General features: G+C 39.0%; 1 protein-coding gene across 2 annotated transcripts in view; it reads left to right on the forward strand.

Moving 5' to 3' along the window:
• Nucleotides 1-14,026, forward strand: part of LOC124721387 — a 254,236-nt gene that overhangs the window by 6,694 nt on the left and 233,516 nt on the right. For both annotated transcript variants that reach the window (XM_047246323.1, XM_047246324.1), the window contains exon 2: nucleotides 10,889-10,951. In XM_047246323.1, coding sequence (XP_047102279.1) covers nucleotides 10,889-10,951 — 63 coding nt within the window. The remainder of the gene's footprint in view (nucleotides 1-10,888; nucleotides 10,952-14,026) is intronic.

A 14,026-nucleotide genomic window follows, 5' to 3' on the forward strand; every position in this document is an offset into this window, starting at 1 on the left:
GGTTTCAATACTAGAGTTCTCAGTAAGATCATGTATTTGTTAAATGTTGTTGAAAATAAATTTTTATAAAATGGTTTAGTAATTTGTAATTACTCTGTGGCCTACTTTGATATAACCGAACGTGATCATTTTCTGCATAACCACTGTGGACCACCTGCTCAGCAACTCACATTTTTTCCCTCTTTCTTCTTCACACTATACTACAAATCTACAGAACTATCCATTTTAAACCAAAGCCCTGTGTCAATTTGAGGATTCCTAGTCCAACTCTGCTTTTAGTGGTTATGTAGGAGAATCTTACTCAGTTAAGTGCTGGACAAAAAAGGTCAGGAGTGTAATTTTGTAAGGAAAACAACTATTTCAAAATTACTGTAATAAAAAATTTAGTTGTATTATTTTGAATGAGGCCTTTTTACAGCCCTTCAGGAAGTCATAGCCAGAGTTTGATACAACAAGGCTGCCTGTGTGCGGCTGGCCCAGTTAGAACCACACTAGATTGTGTTATAATGCTCTAACATACTTCGAAAGACTGATAGGTTTCAAAGAATTTTGAAATTTGACACCAGGGCTGGTATCTTGCTTTGTTAATATTACCATCTTGTCCTCCTTCAAATCATTCCTTTAAGATCTTTATGCTATTAGTGTGCAGTGGCAGGTGACTGATCTGTTTTGGAATTGTCATAGTATGTATGACAGAATTTACAACAAATAGTACATTAAATGAAAGAAAATGACTGGGTAATAGATAGTGTCAGTGTGCAGGGAGGTCATCACGTGTGACTAGTGAAGCACCATGACACACTTAAGTTATTTAGATTCTGGGTCTCAAAATGCAGATGGTCTACCTATTTCATATTTGTCTAATAATATAAAATGGCCTCTTTCTTTAGTGGACTGAAATGATTACTTTTCCTATCATAAAAAAGTAATGTATTTGGACCCATTTATATAAATTTTGGTGCAGCTTTTACCTCAATATGATTAATACCTCTTCTACAACTTAACAAGTTTCCTTGATTCCCTGTAAGAAATATTACTTATTCCTCAAGCCTGACCGATTATTAGGTCAGATCGGCCACTGTGGCCAAGCGGTTCCATGTGCTTCAGTCCGGGACCGCGCTGCTGCTATGGTCGCAGGTTCGAATCCTGCCTCGGGCATGGATATGTATGACGTCCTTAGATTAGTTAGGTTTAAGTAGTTCTAAGCCTAGGGGACTGATGACCTGAGATGCTAAGTCCCATAGTGCTTAGAGCCATTTGAACCATTATTATGTCAGTCACAAGCCGTCATGCATTTTTTGTTGTATTTGCTTTGTTCTTAGCTTAATACTGGCATTGACTTCCCTTCCCTTCACCCCCCCACTCCAAGGAGGGAATGGTTTGTTGCATTGTTGTTCTACACACATCACATGTTGGCAGGTAGTCAGACATGGAGGTATGTTTCACTATTTCACTACAGATAAGCTGTAACGGGACCCTAATTTGCCTCAGACTTACCCAGCTGCTTGATTTTTTTGAGCCTCTCTCTTTATACATTTCCTGAAACTGCTTTTGGTTCTTGGCATTTTATCTGTTTTGAACACATCTGTTGTAGTATTTTCCATATAGTATGGCAACACGTTAATGGGGACTTTTACTTCTGATTAGCAACATCGTTCTCTATAGACTTCGTTCATGAACGAGGGGCTAATGATCTTGTAGTGTGGTTCAATTAATCTCCATAGAACCAAAAAGATCTGCACCATGTGAACTCCATTTTCAAATGGCAGTATCTTTTAAAAATTTATGCCATCCAAATGAAATAAATTTGGAGTAAATCCACTTATGCTGTGCTAATATCAGACTGTTCGGTGTGAATTTTATTCCGTTTGTAGGCAGAAGCAAAACAGAAGTTATGTTCCAGACTTTTGGCGAAAAACATGGCAGTAGTCGTGATCTATTTACAGTGGAAACAAATGCTGTGTAGACAGCTGGTATTGAAGCCCATATTATATCCTGTGGTTTCTCAATCACAAAACAATCGTGTTATTGCACATAGGGATAATAGCACTGTGTCAAAACTGCACTAGGTACTAAATCGTAGGAAAAGACAGTCAGCTGGTAAAGTGTTTGTCATAAGTTCTGAAAGAGAAATATGGTTGTAAACCAGTTGTAACAGAAATGTGTGCGACAGAAAAGGCTGACAGGATGTTAAAAAAATATTTGGAACAATTGTAAGATTTTGTAACTGCAACTCAAATGATGTAGTTGACCTCTGGCATATTGTTGAGTAAATATGGATTATGTGTAAAAATGTGAAGTGGTATTGAGTCATTTTCTCCATGTTCTGGTGTGGTGTGGCTTGAATGCTTAAGATTTGTGCAGGATTGTAATGAAATGGAAAAATATTGAGAAGTTCAATCATGGGGCAAGAGAAAATGTAAAAAGGTGTGCAACAGAAGGGAAAAATCTAGAGGAAGGAACCATGATGATCCCTTATAATTTACTAAGAGGAATCAAAGTAAACTAAGAATGTTAAGCTAATGCATAGGGGTACAGTTCGGACAAAAGAGAAAGTACGCAAATATGTCGGATATGGATGGAAATTCATGAAGTTTACCACTGTGTGTTGTACTGTTCAAACGTTTATCACACTGAGAATACATATTAATGATTGATGTCTGCATAAAAACGATGAAATTAAACTGTTAATTTTATTAAAAAAAATTAAAATTTATATAAAATAGAAACAAATTAATAAGTTCCCCATGGATACAAAGGTGTGAAAAATAAATATGGTGGTTGTAAGATGATCTGAAAGGCAGGCAAAAAGGGCTTATGTGTGCACTTAAGTCTTCATATCGAAGATGGAAAAATTGTGATAACAAACAGGAAAGTTTAAAGCTCCATAGTTTTTTGTTTTCTAAGTTACACATTAAAATTAAAAATCAAGAATTGTGTAATCAAAGAAAATTCAAATAAAGGTAATAATCCATTTCCCATATTAAAGATGTTCACGAACCACTGATAATCCTGTAAATAAGATGGCAGTAACTGTACCATAGTCACACTATTAACCAACATATTACGGATACGTTATGTATGTCCATGTGGTTAGATGCTTGATTTCCTATGGTCTGCCAAGCAAATTGTGCATGAAGCTATAGCACAGGATGTATAATACAGTTCAATCAAAGGAGAGTGGAAAATTTATTACTGTGTAAAACAGTGATGCCACTGCAGCTGAATGATACATTATGGGCAGCGAAAACAGCCCAAAGTAAACCATATTGTCCCTTAGAGGCAATTAAACCGTATAATCTCCACCACATCAAATAGTAGCTCAAGACGAGTGATGGGAAAAATGTAGGTTTAGCTATTGAGAGTTAATCATTTTTGGTTTAGAGAACAGGAAATATTAAGGATGGGCAGTTAAGAGAGAAACAGTGAGATGCTGAAGTGAGAGGGAAGACATGTTCGTTTTGTCATGTGCTATTAAAATTGTGCCGGACTGTTGGAAACATCTTATTCTTAGTCACAAAGGCAGTTTTTAGGTCCCTCTGTATTTGTTAGTGTCACAACTCATAAGTAGAGAAACATGGAGGTCATAACTTAGTGTCAGAATAAACCTTCGTTTTTGTTTTGATAGCAATTTATGGAGAGAAAACTGCAAAAGCTCCAAAAACTTACTGTGAAAGGTTAGGTAGATCACAGAAATATCGGCATTCATTTGCTGGATATGGGCTTGGTGAACTCGGTTTTACTAAGTCCTTTGTAATCCTAAGCCCTGGTCACATTTCAGTAACCACTGTGCAGTGCAGTGCAGTGCAGTGGTGGAATGTTGTGTATTGCAGGGAGTGGGGATCTTCCCTCGACTGCCTGGATTGTGAGAACTGTAAAACATTTTTAAAAAATTAGAAAAAAGTCTTTAGGTATGCTGAATACCAATGGGATGCATGGCTGTTGAGGTGGAACACTCATTGTGCCTCATTCATACAAGGCTTACCCAGGCAAGTGGGGCTTAGTCTGGGTGAACATATGTTCCCTAGCTACCTGTGGGATACTTGTGGAACCTATTAATTCTTCAAAAACTGCTCTTAGTGAATGGGAGGGACTGCTGGTGAGCACTCTTCTCCAACCCAATAAGAGAACACATGAGGGGTACTTCTTTTGAGCATGCTCCTCTAAAATTTAGGAACAATTCTAGGATGTCTGTGTCAATATGTTTCCATGATTGTTAAAAGGGAAGAGGGTACCTTAGCTAATGTGTCCCCATTCTTCATACAGAAACGTCTGGGTGGTATTAAGAGGGGCTTGAAGTCAGTGAAGAAATAACACAATGATACATAGCTGATCAAAACTGCCACTTTGTGATAAGTACTAAAACTTCTTAAATCGACAACCCTGGGCAAATAATCCATTGTCGTTGAACTGTAGAAAATTGTAAATTCCACCTTTGAAGAGGTGTCATGTGGAAACCTAATGAACAGACACATCATCGTCCTAAACAAGGAATGGGCAGGTGAAGGTGTGAACAGATCTGCAGAATTTGATGAAGAGGAGAGACTGGAAAAGTTGAAAGAACACCTGTATTAATTTTAACTTTCAGTTCGCGAGTCTGGGTAGTCATGTTAAGGGTGGTTTTTCACTTAACTGCTTGCCCATATTTTCCAAATCCATTGCAGTATTTAAGGTATCAATGATTTGATCCCAGAACAACTGTCTGTAATGGTCATTCTGCTTGTGGAAAATGTGGCCAAGCGGCTCATGAACCATGTGTAGAAAGCATGTATCCACCAGTATGTGTTAACGGCTCCAATTAATATCTAATTTGGAGCAGTGTGTCCCATGTACAGATTTGAAATAATAATAATAAATTAGTTATGCAATGGCAAAGAAATTGCATACAGCCATGCAGCCTCAATCATTTGTCATTTGCCTTGGTCATGAAACAGCCCACAGTCAGTGTGTCACCACAGTCACAAGCTGTAAATTCCCCTATTAACTCCTGCTCATGTTTCCTGTGCCTGCCAGATCACAGGCTCCAAGAAACCTGCCCTGACAGCAAATCATCTTAATAGGCTTCTATGACTGACACTGTGCCACCATTACCCCCAAAATAAAATGTCATCAGCACTGTTTGGTTCACTTGCTTGTGGTCCTTAACATGTTTCTACTCAAAAAGTGGAAGTTATCATGAAGAAAAGTCAAAATACAATACAATGGAAATTAAAGCAACAGTGACAAAATTAGCAGCCACCTCAGATGCTGAGGATTTGGAAATGGAAGTGGCCATTTTAAAGGACCTACTAAGTGTCCCTAGTCCACCTCCAATAACATTCGCCTGCCCACCGAGATGCAAAGAGAAAGGGTAGGCAGACCTAACCAACAGATAATGAACATACTACAGTGGAATTTAAAGGGCTCCATATATGATATGGATGAAGTAAAGATCCTAACAAGGTTAGGCCATGCATGTATGTGCCTTCAGGGAATGTGTCGAGGATTCTGAAATTGTGCTGCCAGGCTATCACCTGTGTAGAAAACATTACCAAAATGGCAAAAGGACTAATGGAGCAGTGGCAGTGTTAGCCACTGACACTCTGTACTCCTCACTTGTCACCCTGTGTCACTAAAAGCAGTTGCTGTCACCATACATTTTGTCATTTCAGGTCACACTGTGTTCCATTTATCTCCCTCCATAACAGCCACTGGATAGCAAGGCATTCTCTTTGCTCGTCAACCAGCTTTCCCCCATGATTTCTCCTTTTAGGAGATTTCAGTGCACATTGTGTTCTGAGGCTGCAATTCCACATGTCCAAGGGGTAAAGTGCTTGAAAAACATCTTAAGCTACGAATCCATATATGTCCTGAATATAGGGACAATGACAAAATTTTGCATGGCGACAGCTTCTTTCCCAGACATTGGCATGGCAGTTTGCTCTCCTGCTCTTGCAGTCACTGACCAGTGGGAAATGGTAGGTGGCATCCACTCCAGTGCCTGTACTTCAAGTAACTGAGCCAGAGGGGAAAGCCAGCCATATGGATGCTCTGCAGCAAGGCAGACTGGATACTGTACAGACAGCTCTGTGTACTAAAGCACAGAGACTGTTTTAAAGATTGGGTGGATCACATTACCAATCTGATCCAATCTGCTGCTGATGAATCTGTACCAAAATTCTCAGGCCATCACAGGAGGCAATTTGTTCCGTGATGGAATGATCAGTGTGGTGCAATAAGGGACAAGAAGACAGTGCTGAGAAAGTTGAAGTGCAGTCTATGAGCAGAGAACCTTGCAGCCTTTCAGCTAATGAGAACCAAAGTTTGATGGACAACAAAGAACAGCAAGGAGCAATTATGGCACAAGTTTCTGAAGTCCATTACCTGGGGAACTTTTGCTGCAGTTGTATGGGAGTTGGTAAGGAAGATCTCTAGGAAAAGGATGTAGTGTCAATTAGCTGCCATAAGGGACAATGACGTCTTGAAAGCCACCCCTGTGAGGATACCAGAGACCATGGCACACTACTTTTATGATGTAACATTGTCCATAAGTCTAGTTCCAGGTTTCTAGGCATGTTGCAAAGTCAGGGAGAGGGGACAGATTCATTTAAGCTCCAACAATGTAGATTCCTATAATCTCCCCTTCAAGTGGGAATAGGACACAGTGATATCGGAAGCTCGTAAGACCACTCCCAGGCCAGATTTTATATTTTATGGCCTGCTATGGCACCTTAAACCTGAATCAAAAGAAGTCCTACTCGCCTTTTTTTAATAAAATATGGAGTGATGGTCAATATCCTGTGACCCTTGGATGGAAAAAGTAATGATTCCCATTCTTAAACACGCACATCCTAGCAGCTACTGTAGTATTACTCTTCTAAAGTGGATTATGCAATCCGTCTTTGTTCTGACTCTAGAATATAGAAATTTAATAAGCTGCATTCAGTGTGGGTTTAGATGATGATACTCCACTCTTGATAAGCCAACACTACTAGAAGTGGCTATGCAGGAGGCATTCCTCTGAAAACAGCATTTTCCGTCAGTTGTTTCCAACAGTGACTTTCTGCTCCACATCTAGTTACACTTTTCATCTCATCATTTTCAGTTGATGCTTAAGACTCGAAGAATGGTCTGCTAGGACTGGAACTAATTTCTCCGCTTAGAAAACTGTGTTGATTTTAATCATGATCATTCTCTTTTTGTATCCTCTGAACTGAGACTGTTTGACACCATTTTACATTTTAAAGTCACGGTGTGCTTCCTGGGTCTCTTATTTGATAGAAAACTGACTTGGCTGCCACATCTCAAGGAATTAAGTTAGACCCTCAAAGTGCCTGCAATAAACATATGGAGGTGGAGGTGGTACAAAGGAGCACCTACCTGGTTGTTACTGAAGTCAAGGATAATTATAGACTTGACAGAGTGCAACAAATTGTCCACTCCAGACTATAATTTTTAAGAACAAATTGGTAACCATTTTGTCTGAGCACCATGATTTTAATGTAATGTATACTAATGGGTCCAAAGAGAGGGAACAATACTGGCTGTGCTATTTTTCCTGCCCATGTGTTAAGAATCCATCTGCAGAGTGAGTTTACTATATTTGATGCTGAACTCTGTGTGAAAACTGTGTATCAAATGAAACATGATCCTGATTTGAAATTCCTGGTATGCTCTTGCCCAGTCTGTGCTCTGCAGACCATCCAGCATATACACCTGTGGATAAAACTGTCCGAAACAAATAGGGTACTGTTGTCCAGGTGCAAAGACAGGGTAAGGAGCTATCATTCTACTGGATACCAGGGCATGTGGGGATTCATAAGTAAGAGTCAACTGATACCACAGCTAAAGAGGCATATACTTGGGTGGATGTAATCCACTGTTCTATCCTCCTGTGTGTGCTTTGAATACTAGAAGTATTCAAAGAACTGTGACTGACACCTGAACAACAGGGAACTGACATGCATAGAGACTAGAAAATAGTGCATTGATAATGGCTAGGCACTACCCGAAATCTGGATTTGCCCAAAAAAAAAAAGAAAAAAAAAACTGATTGCTGCACACACTAATTTATAAAAGTACTTGCATTTTATTTATTTAATGCTATTGATCTTGTGCAGTAATTCTAAAAGGGCTGATAATGACAATGTTGAGTGCTGCAAGCAAGCAAAAAAACAATGGCTGCCACGGCTACAAAAATAACTCAACGCCAGGAAACTGTGCAGATGCAGAACACCTAACACAGGTAGCTGGATTAGGTGATACTGAGCCAGCACTCAACATTGCTGTTAAGAAGCTGATTTGCAGCAGTTAAAGGATTGAAACACACTGGTGGAGTTGATTGAAATAATAAACTGGCACAGAGTATCTTGAGGTAAATGTTTCATTATTGTGTACAGTGTTGGTCAAGGACATCTCAATATTCTCATTTATTAAAACTCGAAATCTGGACTTTAACATAATTCTGTATTGTGAATATGATTTTCAAATATTCTGCTTGTTGTGAATGCTGGAAATCAAATTGTGCTAGTATTTCAGTGTGGTGACTTACTACTAAAAATTGGGTTCATGTTTCCTAGTTAAAACTATTACACACTCCCATTAGAGCAATTCCATTCTACAAGGGTTAAACCTATCCTTAGGGACATGAATAAAACTTTAAAAATTGGCCCACGGTTTATCATTTCTGAGATTGTTTGGACGACCCTTATACCAAAGATTTGTCTCTCAAGGGTGTAAACGTTTCAGTTTTTTGAGTGGCAAATCTGAGTTGCATGTCACTCTTACCCTTCCATGATTTTAGGGCCCACTTCAATGACATCTCTTATGCAAGTTGTATGTGAACAGTGGAGGGCAGTGTGCATGAAATTGGTGGTCTGTGAGCATGCAGCATTCTAACATATTAGAGTGCAGTAATTCTACTGAATACCCACCATTTGTGACCATAATTCTCTGGCCTCTGTTAACAGTCACAAAGCTGTAGTTGCAGTTCACAACAAAAAACAGGAATCAGCATTCATGTCTCAAGAGGTTTAAGCAAGTATTTTACGAGTCTGCTTCAGATGTTACAAAACTGAAAAGTTACATAGGATAAAAGTATCTGATTTATATTGGCCTGATTAGCACAATTCAGTAATTTATTCAAACGTATATCACAGATACGCTAAGTCATAATGTTCATGACTGTGTCTAGACATCTCCAGGAAGAATTCTAAGGTGTTTTGCGCTGGTAACCTGGTCATGACTGAGTGGAAAGCAATAAACTAACAATAATTACTCTAAGGTGGCTATAAGTGTCTCAGGGGACTAGCCCATAGTAGAATACAAAAATGGTGTTATCACATAGTTTGCAGGAAAGCTCTGTTGGTGATGAGTGAGAGTAGATCTTTTGAAATAGTATACTATAAACTAGGTTAATCAAAGTGATTTTGAACTCGACATATCTTCTTATTGTTAAGATAAAATCAGATTTGTGTTTAACACTTGGGAACAGAATACCTGTTAAGATGCAATACATGTGGGCTACGCTTCACAATATACTAAATTTAGTATGATTGGTATGCCATGAGAAAGGCAAGCATTATATCCCTGATGGTGGTGGTGGTGGTGGTGGTGGTGGTGGTGGTGGTGGTGGTGGTGGTGGTGGTGGTGGTGGTGGTGGTGATGTGATAATTTTTGGTAATAACTGCAGTGTAGCAAAGATTTCACATCTTCATGTTCTATTGAATTTGTTTATTGCAGGGAGAGGTTAACCTTCAGTTTCATAAATACTAACCTTAAAAAGTTCTTTGTTATCATGTAATTTAGGTTCTGACCTCAAAAAAGTTTTAAATGATATAGTTTCAGTTTGGGTTTTTGTAAACCATGCTTATGTGCTTGCAATCAACCACGTCTAATAGTGGCAGTAACCACAACAAAGAGGAATAACAATCATATACAGTTTGATAGGACTGTAATTTGCTTCTTGACATGGTAGGAATTTGGTTTACTTTTCTTTTCCAAATTACCATCCTTCGTTGCTAGAATGTTTCTTTAGCAAAGCTAAAACTAACTGTTTTCTGCAGTGGCACTATGTCTGTGGTGTTGGTGTGGCAGTAAATTATAATATCTCTTAAGGAAGCAGATTCAGGTCATAATAATAACCTCTAATATTGTTTAAATTGATAGTTAAAACCCCTCAGTGAAAGTTAATTGAATTTTTTATGATCGCTTTCTACTGGTACTACTATACAACACACCACACGTGTGATCCAATCCAGTAACTACATATAGAGATTGCATAGGTCCCACAAAATTGAAAATGATAGTAAATTGAAATGAATTGATTATAACTGAAGAAAACAAAGGTTTGTAATACACAGAAGTCAGTCATACATACAATTTTAGTGTTTGTTAATTATAGTTATAAGCAAAAGTTGTTTTGCATTAAATATGAAATATATACTCTTTACAAAGTATGTAGTTATTATACGTAAAAATGGGAAATAAAAAATTACTTAAACATGTAAATCAGATAGCTTAATCACAGAAGCAACATTTTCTCCCTGTAAGTTAGCTGGTTATCTTCTTAGAGCAAATCATGGACTCAGTTGACTGTTGGCTGCGAGCCAGATTTCTAAGCTGTATGTGATTGCAGTCACCCTAAACAGTAGTTGCAGGGAGAGTACTTAATAATTGGGAATGTCGGATCATGTAATGTCATATAATTTGGCAGAGACAAATAAGAGCACTTTCCCCTACCGTGCAGTGGCTGCTCCCAGTGAACTGTTGCCCTCTTCTTATACCAAACTATCTGCACATGCCTGGGTCAAGTTAAATTGCATGTGCTTCACTTTGTGCTACAGCTTTAGTTGTCAGCATGATTGAATTTTATGTCTTGCTTCTCCTAAAATACTGTTTGTTATTTCAGATTGAACTGGAAAGACTAAATACTGCAACAGATGACATAAACAAATTGGAAGTGGATTTAGATGTAAGTACTTCTGAAAATTTGTATAGCAACTGTGGTGCAAGAGAGATAAAGGTTTGTGTAAATCTACGGTTGCTGGGTTTACACTGAGGTGACAATAGTCAGCGGATAGCAATGTGCACCTTCACGGATAGTGATAGTATTGCATACACTAGGTATAAAACGGCAGTGAATTGGTGGAGCTGTCATATGTACTCAGGTGACATGTGAAAAGGTTTCTGATGTGTTTATGGCCACACAACTGGAATTAACAGACTTTGAACATGGAATAGTAGTTGGAGCAAGATACATGGGAAATACCACTTCAGAAATTATTGTGGAATTCAATATTTAGAGATCCACAGTGCTGAGAGTTGTCTGAGAATACCACATTTCAGACACATCTCTCACCGAGGACAACACAATGGCCAACAGCCTCCACTTAATGACTGAGAGCACAGGCGTTTGTGTAGAGTTGTCAGTGCTAACAGACTAGCAGCATAATGTGAAATAACCACAGGAATCAAAGTGGGAAGTACAACGAACATATCTGTTGGGACTGGTGCTGAAATTTGGTGTTAATTTGACTATTGCAGAAGATGACAAACAAGAGTGCCTTTGCTAAACAGCATGGCGTCACCTGCAGCACATCTCCTGGGCTCGTGACCATAGCCTTTGGTTGCTAGATGACTTGAAAACTGTGGCCTGTTCAGATGAGTCCAGATTTCAGGTGGCCAGAGTGATGATGGGGTTGGTGTGTGGTGCAGACCCCAAGAGGCCATGGACCTAAGTTGTCAACCAGGCACTGTGTGATCTGAGGGTTGCTCCATAATGGTGTGGGCTGTTTTTACATTGAATGGACTGTCCTCTGGTCCAACTGAGCCAATCGGTGACTAAAAACAGGTATGTTCGAATACTGGGAGACCGTTTATGGCCAACATTTACAGCCAAATGATGATAGAAATTTTATGAATGAAAATGTGCCATGTCACCAGGCCAAAATTATTCACAATTGGTTTGAAGAATATTCTGGATGATGCAAGGGAATGATTTGGCCACCCAGATAGCTTGACTTGAATCCCATCAAACATTTATGGGACACAATCGAGAGGTCAGTTTGTGTATGTGAAATACTGCACCAGCAATACTTTTGCAATTAGACATCTATAGAGACCCAATGGCTCAGTATTTCTGCAAGAGACTTCCAGCGACTTGTTGAATCTCTGCCATGTCAAATTGCTGCTCTATGCCAAGGAGGTCCAACATGATATCAGAAGGTATCCCATGACTTTTGTCGCCTCATTGTATAGTGTGCTGCTTCTAATGTTTGTTAGATTGTGCTAAGCATGTTCACACAACTTTAATAGGTTGTTTCGCTCCACAGCAAAAACACCACTCAAAACGTAAAAAACACCCATGTAAAATGTTTTATTATCAATAAGTTTTATTTACATTAATAACTTGTGCATTCATAAAATACATAGAGTGGATCTACGTGCACAGTAATAGTTAGGAATGGAAGCCTGTACGAAGAACAGTGATAAAGTACTAGGCTTGTATTTGTAAGGAAACAGGGACAGTTATCTCACAAGGGAACCTCCCCATCGCACCCCCCTCAGATTTAGTTATAAGTTGGCACAGTGGATAGGCCTTGAAAAACTGAACACACATCAATCGAGAAAACAGGAAGAAGTTGTGTGGAACTATGAAAAAAATAAGCAAAATATACAAAAACAGTAGTCCATGTGCAACATAGGCAACATCAAGGAGACCGTAGGCGCAGTAGCGCTGTGGTCTCGTGGTTAGCGTGAGCAGCTTCGGAGCGAGAGGTCCTTGGTTCAAGTCTTACCACGAGTGAAAAATTTTATTTCTTTATTTTCGCAAAGTTATGATCTGTCCGTTCATTCATTGACGTCACTGTTCACTGTAATAAGTGTCTGTGTTTCGTGACCGCACCACAAAACCGTGCGATTAGTAGACGAAAGGACATGCCTCTCCAATGGGAACCGAAAACATTTGATCGCAAGGTCATAGGTCAACCGATTCCTCCACAGAAAAACACGTCTGATATATTGTATACGACACTGGTGACGGCATGTGTGTCACATGACAGGAATTTGTTGTCGACCCACCCAACTTGTACACTTGGCGAATGGGTAAAAAGATTCTTCTACCTTGCCCGATTTAGGTTTTCTTGTGGATGTGATAATCACTCCCAAAACACTGATGAAAACATAATAGTTTGTCACATAAACTGAAAATAAAAAATTAAACTTTTCACTCGAGGCAAGACTTGAACCAAGGACCTCTCGTTCCGCAGCTCCTGTGTTTGTGTTATCCTTGATGTTGCTTATGTTGCACATGGACTACTCAGTTTGTATATTTTGCTCATTTTTTCATAGTTCCACACAACTTCTTCCTGTTTTCTCGATTGATGTGTGTTCAGTTTTTCAAGGCCTATCCACTGTGCCAACTTATAACTAAATCTGAGGGGGGGGGGGGGCGATAGGGAGGTTCCCTTGTCAGCCTTGAGCTTGGAGAGCATTTGAGATAAAGTACTTCAGCTATTTCTTATAGCAGTTGTCATTTGCTAGTTACTCAATAATGAGGAGAAATTATTCAGTGACTCAGTTAAATGGCAGTACTAATTTCTTCAAAGTGTGAAAGAGAAAGAAAGTTACCAGATAATCCCATGGTCGCGGGTGCGGGTGTGGAAAATGGTAGGTGTGGTAGCACATACTCCAATTCTTGAACAGCTACTAGAAGAATGAGTGATAGATATTGAAAAGAGTTAAGTTGTTTTGCACAAAAAATTACCTAGTGCTGTTTGTAGTGCCGAGTTTAGATGTATACTGTATAGCAAGATGAGATTGCTATATAAATGGTTTCCATCATTAATACTGCTCATACCTGGGTCAAAGAGAACATCATAGACAGCAGGATCATCAGTTAAAAACTACATTAGTTAACAGTTTTCAAGCAGAGAGCAATTTACATGAAATAAAATATACACATTACACCAAGCTGATAGAAAGCAGCATGCAAGTGACAATCACCAGAGATTGTCTGAAGAGAACAGAGGCAAAAGAATAAGGGATA

The sequence above is a fragment of the Schistocerca piceifrons genome, chromosome X (genome assembly GCF_021461385.2).
Source record: "Schistocerca piceifrons isolate TAMUIC-IGC-003096 chromosome X, iqSchPice1.1, whole genome shotgun sequence".
Lineage (NCBI taxonomy): Eukaryota > Metazoa > Arthropoda > Insecta > Orthoptera > Acrididae > Schistocerca > Schistocerca piceifrons.